Source organism: Perissodus microlepis, chromosome 18 (assembly GCF_051167445.1).
Source record: "Perissodus microlepis isolate ML-2025 ecotype Zambia chromosome 18, ASM5116744v1, whole genome shotgun sequence".
NCBI classification, from domain to species: domain Eukaryota; kingdom Metazoa; phylum Chordata; class Actinopteri; order Cichliformes; family Cichlidae; genus Perissodus; species Perissodus microlepis.
Window position 1 is genome coordinate 16,105,532 of NC_140478.1, and position 13,137 is coordinate 16,118,668.

At 39.5% G+C, this 13,137-nt stretch overlaps 1 protein-coding gene across 3 annotated transcripts in view; it reads right to left on the reverse strand.

The window, feature by feature from the left end:
- Positions 1-772: 772 nt before the first annotated feature.
- tnr (tenascin R (restrictin, janusin)) overlaps positions 773-13,137 on the reverse strand; it is a 195,969-nt gene continuing 183,604 nt past the window's right edge. For all 3 annotated transcript variants that reach the window (XM_084913140.1, XM_084913141.1, XM_084913139.1), the window contains 5 exons: positions 12,952-13,103; positions 12,659-12,755; positions 7,315-7,476; positions 6,711-6,874; positions 773-4,386 (listed from right to left, as the gene is read on the reverse strand). In XM_084913140.1, coding sequence (XP_084769266.1) covers positions 4,267-4,386; positions 6,711-6,874; positions 7,315-7,476; positions 12,659-12,755; positions 12,952-13,103 — 695 coding nt within the window. In that variant the 3' untranslated portion in view covers positions 773-4,266. The remainder of the gene's footprint in view (positions 4,387-6,710; positions 6,875-7,314; positions 7,477-12,658; positions 12,756-12,951; positions 13,104-13,137) is intronic.

The window sequence follows — 13,137 nt, forward strand, 5'->3', positions numbered from 1 at the left end:
TTGATTTCCAGCACCTGGCTGCCTCTTAATTCCTGTGGAAGAAGCAAGCGTGTACTGCAAATGTTCATGTATTGAATACAGGAAATACACATTTTACTTTTGTCTACAATTAGTAAAATGACTAAACTGTAGACAACAGCTTATTCTCCTCTTTTTTTCAGTGTATTCCCGGAAGGTTAAACTACTAAATTTAAACATAATCCACCTCCTTCCCTGATAATCCCATTCCCATGGTTGTTTTTTAAACAATTTCACTTAAAATTGCACCAGTACTAAAAGAATCCTCCTCTTTGTAGATGATTAAAATTTAAAATGAACGTGTTATTGTTCTTCTGTGCCTACCTGTAATATTGCATAGGTTGGGTTGTTTTAGGTTAGGCCTGTTTTGTCTGTTTGAAAACAAATTAGAGGTCTTGTAGCCAAACCACACTGGCAGACTGTTATTACTGCCCCTGCCACTATGCACGAGTAGAAGTTGCATTTCAGTTCAGTTTTTAATGGCCTCCAATTAGAGGTGGAGAGACTTTGATAAGTTTAGGACATGGAGTTGGTTCTCCATGCTTTGTTATTTCATTGGAGCAAAATGGAGAAGGATTTTCTCAGTAACCATAATCCCATTTGTTTAATATAAAATGTGACTCAAAAATGAGTGTCTATTAAGCAAATACATCCAAGCAAGTTAAAGACCCCGTGAGCAGTTCATTGTACCATCAAATTTATGTAACAGCTTGCAGTCAGCGCTCACCAAACAAAAAGGAGAGTCAGACACCGATTCAGACTATTTGAATGTTTTATTAATATGTAGAAAATGTATTAAAAAAGGAACTATATAGTACATGTTTAAGTCAAACTAGAGCTAAATTTGACAGTAATATCCAAGGTTATCCAACAATAATTCCTAGTTTCAGCTTACATGAGCGTTTCAAACAGTCAAGATCACATTTTATCAACATTTACATTTCCATGGCAAGATTTGTCAAATGAATGCAGTTACATTATCTGCCTATATAAGAGTTATTACCAACCACGGTGGCCATATCAGTTAAGTAATCTGTGAACACAAACCCAATAAATAAAAGCATTTTCTTTTTTTTTTGTTTTTGTGTCACATCAGTCACAAAGAAACAGGAAAATAAATAGCAGTGAAATAAATAAAGGGAGCAGATATCCTCTCAAGTGAGGGGGCCAGTCGAGATAAATACATTACTGGGTAATTATACAATATATGGACACAAGGTCAATATTGTCCTATTGTGTCTACAGAGAACATCACCAACATTTTAGCTAACTCAATGTAAATGATTACCAGGAGAAAAAAGAGAGAAGTGTATGATTTGTGATGTCTAGGACGGACAGGTTCCAAGCTTTGAAGCATTTGGCTCAGCCCTAATTATTATGCTGTCAGTATATCAGTGGCATAAAAAGGTCATATAATCGCAATAACATTGGTTAAAGGTGGTATTGTAACTTGTAAGAAGTTCAGTACGAGTCTTAAGTTTAAGCAATGGGGATAAAATGTACTTTTTAAACCGGATGCTGTGCAATAGGTGGAAAAGATTTTATAAAACACAGAATATAGACCAAATGTGGAAAAAAAAAATACCAACACAACTTGATCTCAGGTAATGTGAGAAGGAAATAATATCACGAAAATATTTCAGGCCCCTGTTTTTCTGTAGAATTTCATTGGATTTGTTTTCTTATGTCAATGCAAAGAAGAAGAATGGACGTGGATCTGTGGATGACGTTAAACGAAATGCTCGTTCTGTGAAGTTATTAACGGTTGAAGGATTATTGCAAAATAGAAAAAAATCTAAATCAATGGAAATATAACGTTAGCTTTCTTTAAGAGCACCTTATAATCCGCAGTGAGAGGTATTCCTCACAATGCAAATGACATTCTGTTCCTTTTCTGCAAAGCTTCCCGACCTTTGTTCCTCGTACACAAAACCCAATGAGGCAAACTTCATCTAATTAGTTAATGAAATAAGTACAGACAATTCTCTATTCTATTATAAATCACTACAGGAGATGGACTGAAGCAGTTACTTAGACACTGAAACATAAATCAGACTCAGGAGAGATCATGTGATCACCTGACTTGGAGGCTGATAATCAAAGTGATCTATATCTTCTACCTAACAAACTTCAGGAGCACCTTTTACCCAGATCAACAAAGAAACGTGACTACAAATCAGATTGCAACGCATCCTTAGGACATATGGTTTTTACTGTCAGGCTCTTGATTGCATTTTAGTCCACATGCACAAGTCTCCCTCCAGCCTTCAGCACAACACTGGTTAAAAATACAGCACTTAAAATGGAGATGTTCAAAAGGGCTTGTTGAATTAGTTTGCATCTTAAGGGGGAACACATCAAAAGCTGTTTTCAGCTCTATATCTACATGAGTATATTGTTAGTAGTTCATAGAGGGGAGAGTTACTAATATTTTAAAGTCTAAATGGGGAAAAAATAAAGACAAATATACAAAGTCGCAATAGGAGCCAAAGTCGCTTGCTCACTCCTGTGAGAAAAGTGAAGAAATAAAGAAAAGTTCACTTTCCAGCTGATCAAAAATTGACAAAAACAGAATCAGATTATCAATCGTGAGACCAAATGTCGCTTGCAGTGATGGTGACATCGATTTCCGTGGACTGCTGTGTGGTTCATCTTCCGACTCCGCAGACAGCATTTTTCCCCCCTGCAAAGGAGCCAGGAAACTCCAAGAAAACAACTTCAAGAAAACCAACTGGCTCCCAACACTTTGTGCGACTCCGTGAGCAAAATGTTTGGTGGGCACGCTGCAGATTACACCCGCCCAGCTAAAAAGGAATACAGGCTCAGCCGTGTTTGCTGATTTTGTTGTTTCACCGGGGAGCTTAAATTGTGAAACGAGTAAAAGAAGAGCACAGAAGAAAGACTTGGCTCCTCTCCACCTACTGTTCTGCTTTCTTTGTTAGGTTCAGTTTCAGCCAGCAGTGGGAGAGAGGCGAAACATGCGCTGTACCCCTGACTTTCCCCTGCATAGAATTTAGCGATCATAATGCATAAAATTATGCCTGGGGACACAGTTACCATAAAAATCCCCTGAAAAAGTGGGACTCTTATTAACACAGGGGGGAAAAGCTGCTTCAGTGACTTTGGTGACTGGCATCTTTCCAAACAGCAGGCCGGGCCGTTATTATGCAGATCTTTGGTTAAATGTTGCATCTATCAGCACCATCTCTGCAAGCAATCAGAGCATCTATAGCAGGGGTCAAAAAGCAATTAAGAGATTGTTATTTTTGGCCAAGAAGACGAGCTCGAAAAATCTAATGCCCATTAGCAACCGAAGAAATGAAGTGAATGACCAACAATAGCTTTGCTGTGTTCCCACTCACAGTGCAAATACTGTCTCAGCGTGGCCACCAGTAGTAGTAATAATAATAATAATAACGATAATAATGATAATAATAAGAAAACAGTTTTATTCTGCTTTAAAAGCCATAATCCATAAGATAATGAAAAAAATAAAGTAGATGGTTATGAAGCTGCTGCTGGTGCACTGCTTTGTGAATGTTTTGTTTTTTAATGCTAATTATCCAGAAAATTTATATTAATTTTAATATAGGGTCAAAAACCAAGGCATCAAATAAATGGACTTTGTCACAATATCAGGTATAAAAATAGATATATATTTTACAGAGGGTTTTAAGGGCATATACAGTTTTTTTTTGTTTTTTCTTTTAGTTAAAAGTGTTATTTTGTAACGGTTAAAATAATGCTAGCTCTCACTCCTGAGGGCGTTTCTGAGCACATCCTAGGGAAAGACAAATCACAGATTAAAAGAAAAAAAACAAACAAAGCTTCCTGGTTTGCCTTTCCTCTTGTTTTGTCTTTTTGTTTGTTTTATACAGCAAACAGAACCATTTTCATTCAAAGTATTTAATAAATTACATACAGTGTCTTCTAACTTCTGGGCAGAAGTACAGCAGGGTAAGACAGCTAAAGCTGGGCAGGTGGAGAGATCAACAGAGTTCGGACGTTGCTCGAGCCTCTCTGCTATTTTATGATTACATCCGTGGTTATAACATCTTCTTGTTAATGTTTTAATAAAATATTAGTAGATTTTTGTCATATTCTGCTTCTTCTTTGAGCCTCACTAACGTTGCCCTGCCGAGGTCACATCCCAGCCTGCTGCTCCTGTCAGTGAGGCACGCGAATAGCAAAAACTCAACATCCGAACTCCATTTATCCATGACTCTGGGCTGGATCGTGGCGATTCATCTATACAGGGGCAGACCGCCTCCTCTTGCTGCTGATGCTGCGGAAATTGAATGGCCTCATTTTCATCTCCACATAGGGAATGGAGAACTCGTGGCCTTTCCAGTGGTACCAGTTGATACCCTGTAAAAAAGCGAGAAGTACAATTTGGGAAGCAGCTCGGATCAACAGGATTTTTTTCTTCTTCTTCTTTTATTTTTTATTTTTTGAGCACATGAGATATGAGATATTTCTGAAGATGGAAAAGTTATACTTCTATTTAAGTGTAGTTTTCATTTAAATGAAGCATTCAATCCAGGATGATAGGAATCCTGACTTAATAGCTAGCACAAATACAACCTTGGTGTAATTACAGCCTGAGTCTAGCCTTTCTAATCCCCATCACCACCAACATTTATGGCCGACCATCTCTGCTGCCACCTGTTCCCATTTCATGTCATTAACAGATGAAGAGGAAGGCAAGGGAGCAGAGTGGGAGAAGCGGCGATGCTCCAAAATCCTAATCACGGCTTCACACAACACATCAGCCATTTCAGCATGAAGCAAGCAAAGCGAGGAATACCACACACCAGTCAGAAGGGACACGAAAAGCCCTCGATTATCCCACATCACATGTACAAAACACAAAAAAGTGTCCATTTTTGTGTTCGGCTGGGGTGCCAGTGCTTTTTTATTTTTAATCTCACATTTAACAATTTGTTCCGTTCCTTAAAGGAACTTGAAATGCTTGAATTGTTTGAACTTACTGGGAAATGAAAGCGTATCTCTTGACAAATTAGTCTCAAGCGCCATCCTCTTTCATTAAAATCAGACGAGTGGTGTAGCAGATTTGGTCCTTCAAATTTTGACCTTTCATTAAAAAACTCCTTCATCAAGATGGATGCTGGTAGCAAATTCCATGTGATTTCATTTGCTAATTATTACCCTTTCATAATGACAAGTTTTAGCCTTTAATCACTGTTCTGTATTGGATCCCATTAAAGTGAGACTTGTAAATGCCAAGATACACTTTCAAAACGCAACCTTTTTCAAAAGATGGCACTTACTTTAAGACTTGATTCATTCAAATAGCCAAAAAAACCCACATTTTTAAAAACTTTCCCACTTAGAACTGGCACGTTCATGCAGTAAGGTTGAATGAAGTTTTCAAAGGATTCCTATTCTTGTGAACATGGTATCCGTTGCACACCTCGTGGGAGCTAATTTGGCACAAAGTTGATGTGGATTCAAGAATGAAGTCATTCAATTTTGGTCATCAAAGATCAAGGTTAGTGTGGTCTCGCAGAACACATTATGAAAAGATGTCACACAAATATCTAAGAGGACAAAACTGTAACGTTTAAAAGATCAAAATTTAGCTGCAACATCAAAAATATTTGGCACAAACATTTGTTGGCTGATAATCTGAACAGAGGTATTTCACAACGACTGCAAAGCTCTTTTACTATTTGTATGTCTAACTTCATGGCTTCAGTTTTAATCCCATAGCATCAGCTTGTTTTGACATTTCAAAAGTTTTCACCACTTATATAAAATAAGTTGGGCATGGAAGCACACTTCAATTGACTCGCTGGCCAAAATACTCAATAACCCACAAAACGGCTATCAACAACTTTCCCTTCAACTACTTCTCATCTGTTATTTCTAATGGAAACACTTAAACTGTGTTGAATTTCATTCCCATTGCAATGAGCTGACAGTTAAATTTTCACGCTACAGTCATGAAAAGGAAAACAGTGATTAGAGACCGCAAACAAATTATCGCATGTGTGTTGAATTTGCGATCATGCTGCCTCTGACACAGTTGCTTCCAGGACATCGTTCAGGTTTGTGACCACTTGCAGTCATCTGCATCTACCTTGACTTTGTTGCATTAAGGTGACAATAAAACAGCAATCAATTTGCAACCGAATGGGGTCAAGTTGCAATTTCAAGCGGTCTTGTGATAATGTGGAAATTGTCTGAGAGTGATTGCAGTCAGATTGTGGCTGTTTGGAGACAGGTTGCCTTCTTCCAGGCATTGAAAACTTTGCTGTAACAACTCACCTGATGCAAAAACCCCCACAATTTTTCCTAGTTGCAAGGAGGATGCCACCCTATTTTTACTGTAGTGTGACTCAGCCAGGTGATCCCAGAAGGAAAAATAGAGTGGTTTACATGACGTTTTCTAACATAAACACAAATGAAATCAGGAAGCACAAAAAACAAAATAACTATCTCCGGTCACACAGACTGAAGTTGTGTCCTGAACATACTGTCAAACTAGCATAAACCTCTCGGAGCTCAGGTTGCTCCAAGAGACTTCGTCATGTTTTAAATAACAAACACAATAGTTTTGCCCTCTTTTTTAAAAAAAAAAACTTGCACCACAAAATTGTCAAAATTATATATCATTCATTCAGCATCGGTACTTTTTCATCACTTAATATGTATATATGAGCACTGACCTGACTGTGCCTGGACTCGCCGTATTTGCCATTGAGGTTAGCCCGGTGGCAGTTCTTGTACCACCAGGCTCCTTTGTATGACAACGCACAGTTAGTGACAGCGATGTCATTGTCTCTGTCTTTTGTCGAGAAGGGCCGACCCTGGTGGTAGCTCAAAGAGTCACCTGGGATCACAACAGAGAGAGAGAGGTAGAGAGCTTATAATATTAGTACTGCTTCCTAGGAAACACTGAACTTCTGTGAATAACAGCGGGACATAAATGAGCCAATAAAAGCAGGAGGGTGACAGGGAGATGTAAGAGGAAAAAAGTCCCGACTTCAGGCTCTTTGAGTTTATCTTGAGAGAGAGAGAATTACGATCATAAACATAAGGGCATCATGGGTAATTGTGGTATATTGTCACACTAACAGACTGAGTGGACAGGAATGGAAATGTGGAGGAGTGCTGAGGCAGGTTTACAACGACAAAAAAATGGCAGAGGCATAGGGACAATTCTGACATAAAATGAGGGTCATATAGCAAAAACTGACAGCGCTGAATGTCACCACTGGCTATTTTGGGGCATATATATATAAATATATATATATAATACATATAAATTACCAGCTGTGCCATTGTATTCTCCTATCCTGAGCTTGTAGAGATTTCTTGCATCTCCAATGGAGAACTTGTCATAATTAGCGTAGACTGACTCCTGTCCGTCCCTCATGTCAATCCTCAGCTCATAACGTCCCTGAGCGGCAATCTTCTGGATGTTGTCTAGACCTGCAGAGAAATGTGCAATTTTAGATTCAAACTGAGTTATATTTCCTGTCTGAATTACTCCAACATTCGATCACCAAAAAAAAAAAAAAAAAAAAAAAGATTTTTAGGTTTAGTCAGACTTTCCTGTAACAAGAAGTCTACATTGAAACATCACCAAGATGTGCAAGCATAGGCAAAAATGAGCAGTAGCAGATTTAAATGAAGACTGTGCTGCCGAGATAAGGCAAAGCCCTTAAAAGAATTCACAGAACAATTTACAATTTGTTGTTTGCAAATGCCTAATCGCCCCTAGATGTTCTCATGTGACTGCTTTAACCACCTGTTACAATCTTCACAGGCCCGATGTCAAGCGTCTTCGTCAGCTGGCCTTGTGGCTCTACTGTATATGATTGGCAGTGTCGGCCGGTGGACACCGTCACCACCAGCCCTCCGGCAAATGCCAAGTTCGCGAGATATGCAGCTTTGCTCTCTATCTCAAAGGTAGCAGATACGGGGGGCTCGTTTGAGCCCCGACAGTCGATAAGGCCCCGCACTATCCTGAGCGATTGGAACTGCCTTCGCTATCAGATTACAACAAGCACCCATTTGGAAAAAGAGCCTCCTTCCCTGCTTAACCTCCCACAGAAACACACATGCACTTTTTCTGAACCCTTGGAACATTTTGAGCAGCAAATAAATAAAATAAAATCCCCAAGCCTTCGCTGATAAGAAGTAGGAAGTCAAAATCGGGGGAGAGCAGGGAAACTAAATCTGCTGTAATATGTCAATGGAAAGTAGATAAAATCTATGTTACAACCCAAAGGCACTTAGGGTGACAGGGGAAAAGCTATTGTTATAATAAAACTGTGTTTAACACTCAGTCATCTCTAATATCCATAGCATATCACCGCATTATCAGCAATTAATCTGTCGCACATCGTTTTTCTTTTTTCTTCTTCCAACACTTTTATGGGATCAGACTGCTCTATTCCAAACTGCAGCAATTAAAAATGCATTGTGACACACTACTGCGCTCTTCTCCTATTATACTACCAATATTACCATCTCATCAAATTTTATTACCACTACATTTCTCTCACAATGAAGTAGAAACAAGGAATAGGGGGATTAAAGAAAATCGAGAGCAGGGGATAATGATCGCAAATTGCACACAGTCGCTGTGCGTTTCTCTCCATTATGACATCATCAAACTGACATTGGATTCGGGATAAACCGGTTAAGGTCAGCGGGGGTGGGGAGAATAGATTGGCCTAGAGCTGCAATAAAAATGGCTGTTCTCAAGCTGTAACGGATAATAATGAAAGTTCAATTTCCATATTCTTTACTGCTGGCCAGTTAAGTGCTCCTTCTTTTCAGTTTGAGTGGATTTAGTATCAATGTTTATGGTTGGTATATTGCTATTCTGTGTGCAGAGGCAGTGATTAGCTAAATGTTCCCTGCAATAGCTCTCCAGGGCTACAACGGTGACCTAATCTCTTGAAAGAGGAGTGAAGGTCACCTACTCTGGAACTGCAGTGACCATCTGTAGGACGATAACCTTCACGTTTTTATGAGGATACACTTCTTTACACAGTGAAAAGTGAAATGAGAGCGACTACAGCGCCAGAATGAGACGCAACAGAAACATAGCAATTAGCTTAATTGATATGAACACAGCTCCCTGTAGGAGTGCAGGGATATTCCGATCAGTGATTTGGGAGGAAGTAATGTCAATTTCTACTTGTTTATTTTGGCTAGCAACAGATGTCTATGTATAACACATAATATACTGCAAAAAATGCAACATTCGCTGTGTTGGGGCTTGATGAGGGCAGCGATTAAAACCAGCATTTCATTTCACAATCAGCTTTGCGAAGCAGTGTAATTCCTGTCATCAGAGACTTTGCTCGTTCAGGAGAAACAAGTTGACACTGGGCCTTATGTAGAGTTTGATTGATTTTTACATGCATTTTAGGCAGTAAACACATTAAAAGACAATTAGTGTTATTGACCAGGGGGGCAACACTGCATATTGCAAGGAAACCCCGAGGATTTTGTTCTTAAATTAAGCATTCATTACAGTTATAAAAGTAGGCCTTACATCAGTTACACCACAAATTTCACCGACCCTAGAGTGATCATTTTCCTCCGCCTCCTCGGATCCTTTTCACACATAATATTTTCGTAACACATTTCAAAAACCTGCGATATGTGTAGTGATGGCTGCACTCTGATCAGCAGTTTCATTTTCATGGTGCCCGTAGGTGGATACCAGATCATGCTGTCATGGTGTTACGAGGGCAGCTGAAGAGCAGAAAGCCATCAGTAATGTTTCTGGTGATTCCTGTGCTAATGGTTTCCTGCTCACAATAATTTTAACCCGTGGATGAACAGAAAAAACTGGAGTTAACTGGAATAAAAACTAACAGCGCTAATACAAAAACGAATATATGGAAGAATTTGTTCCAGTTTTCTATTGTCCAATTTTAGTGGCCTATGTGAACTATAGCCTCGATTTCTCTGTCACGCACACGCATTGTGTGTTCAGAGATGCTTTTTTGCATACCTTAGTTGTAATGAGTGCTACTGAAATACTATATCATTCTATTTGGAACCAAAGCCCATGCCACATTCAAGTACATCTCCGTTTTTCCCCATTCTGATGTTTGGTTTGAACTTCAGCCAGTCCTCTAGACCAGTGGTCCCCAACCTTTTTTGCGCCATGGACCGGTTTATGTCCGACAATATTTTCACGGACCGGGCTTTAAGGTGTCACGGATACAAACAACAAAATGAAACCAGTACCGGTACCAAAAAATGAAGAAGATTTATTCATAACACATGGGAAAAGACCCAGGGAAACTGAGTTAATGATAAAAACGATTAAAAAATAACACTTAAAAACCAATAAAAACCCTGAAAACTATGAATTTCACACCCGAGCTTCCACTCTCGTGGCCCAGTACCAAACCCGGGGGTTGGGGACCGCTGCTCTAGTCTACATACCTAAATACACTGAACTGGTGACATGTAATAGGCTGATCAGATATTTGTGCTAATGAGCAGCTGATCAGGTGTACCTAATAAAGTGTAAATACAGATTAAAAACTATAAAACTAAAATAAGTGTAATACACTAAAGAAATTAGTGTTCTAGTCTCAACATTTTGTGTTAAGCCCTGTAAAGCTTCTGTGTGCTGTGCTGTCAGCATATCTGTCTTGCTTTATGGGGCCGCTCTTGACGCTCCACACCCTGAGGTTACATTAAGCTCCTTTTGTGCACCGAGGACAAAGTTACAGTGCAGCCAGAAGAAATAGGATGGAATGGGGGAAAGTGTATCCTGGGAGGCACCTAGAAAGTAAAGGAAGACCCTGGAGATGAAGGTACCGTTCTACGGGGCCTGCTCAGAATCGGCGAGAGGGCAAATTACAGCTGATTCAGCTGTAGTGGAAACAGGTCAGATGAAATGTAGTCACTGAGCCAGATACACTCAGGCATCTTTTGACATAGCCATTAAAAACAATCTTTCAGATCTGTGCCAGGAAGCTTCTATGCGATGCCTTCAGGTGCCTCCATCAGAAAGAGAAAAAACATTCCTGTCACTTTATAGTTCACTATCCACACTCAATACTTAACAGTGTGCAAAGGAGAGGGGTTTCTCTCTTTATTCTGTGTGTGTATGTGTGTGTGTGTGTGTGTGTGTGTGTGCAGTATCATCCTACAAAAATATTTAATATTTTTATCAAAAGCTCTTTGCTTCCGGGAGTAATTTCCTCTCTTCTTTGTTGAAATACAAAAACAGATAAATTATTAATTCATACCAGCAGACAGCAATCCAACTTTTCCTGTTGAGATAAAGAGCTACCTTTAAACGCGCTCTCTTGTGTGCATAACAGGAACAGCTGACAATATTATTTAACTCGGCTCAACAACAACTCAAAATAAATCTTTAAAAATAGCCAGCGTGAAACCCCTACCCCAAACAAATCTGATATACTCAATGAGAACTGTACACTCTTTTACTGGATTATATTATATTGTCAGCTCATGATGGGTTAGATTTAAAAAAAAAAAAAAATCCCTTTATGCTTTTACCTATTACAGCGTGCTTAGTCACAAATGGATGCCGCAGCTATCTTGCATTATTATCCAAAATGTGTCATCAAAGTAGCAGGCTTCCTTCTGGTGATAATGCAATGCCTTAAATTTCCCCACCGTGTTATTTCTTTCTTTAATCAAAAAGTTCAAAAAAACATTCCACTCAAGGTCCTGATTCACTTGATGAAATATTCATGTAATATTTTTCCTTTAATCATCTGCACCAAAACAATAACACAAAAACTGGCCCATGAAGAAACATGAGTCATTTGCACATTTTTTAATGAATATAATTATTGTTTCATAATGAGATTTGGAGGGGGGGGCTGGGTGAAAAGTATTCAGCCGTCCATCAAAGCAGTGAGGACGTTCTGTTGTTTTTGTCTTTGGATCAGAGTGACGCTAAAAAAACAATTACCAAGTCATTTCGGAGAGAAATGAGCTTTCAGAGATTCCAGTAATGAATCGGATAGACTTTGTGAAGTCAAGTGCTAAAAGACGAGATGAGCGGCGTGACTCTCTGTCTTTGCACAACGTGAAAAATCTGACGAGAAGGGCTTTACAGCCTGCACAAAATATTGAAGACATCTTTCCTCTCCATAAAACAGATATATCAATTGAAACCAAGTGAAAGCTATGAACCTCTATTGATTGTACCTATTAAATCCACCTCAGTCATGGGGGACAGGGTGTAGACAGAGAGAGTGTTACAGCCTTCAGAAAACTGCAGCAGAAATTGAACAAAATGGGTGGCAGGTTGCAGCTCAATATTACCCATAAAATGCAGCTGAAATATATTGGGCAGGGTGACAGGCTGAAATACGGCGGTGGCAGACCTGACCTTATCTGTGAAATGTGCGATTCACCTACAAGTCAATCAGTGTCAGGTTTTTTTATCCCAAGAAAAACAAATAAATGCAGATAATCTCACCCCTGCCACCTTAACCTCACCGAGTGATGCAACATATGTTTCTAGCCAAGCCCGCAGACTTTCAGAAACTCAATATGTTTTTTTCTCTGTCTTGCATTTGACAACTAAACATAATGAGTGGACCTTTGCTTTGGAACCACAGTTTATATAATCGTTATCTAGTGGGAGATTTACCAAGCCAGAACTCATCCTCCAGGTTTCCAAAGCCGACACGATAATCACTCCACTTCCTGGAAAAGTCCGTCAGGCCGTTCTGACGACGCTGGAATACCTGCAGAGCAATAAGGTTTATTGAAGCCGTTTGAACCACACTGCTCATAGGAATTTGTCTTGGTGTGTTCACATATAACAACACAAGACACATCTAACAAAACACTATGGAGGTTACAGATCAACCAATCAAAGTAGTACATCCTATACTCAGATTAGTACATAATTATACACTAGCTTTCTTTACACCCACTTACAATCCAGCCTCCTTCATCCGTGGTCATGTCACAGTACACCTGCACCCCCTGGCTGGGGTCTCTGTTGATGTAAATGGTGTAGACGCCGCTCAGAGTCTCTCCATTTAGCAGGTGTTGGGCGCAGTTCTGAGGTGTCGCAAATAGGCGACTCCCTGGAAAAAAAGGCGAAGGACCAGTGATGAGAAG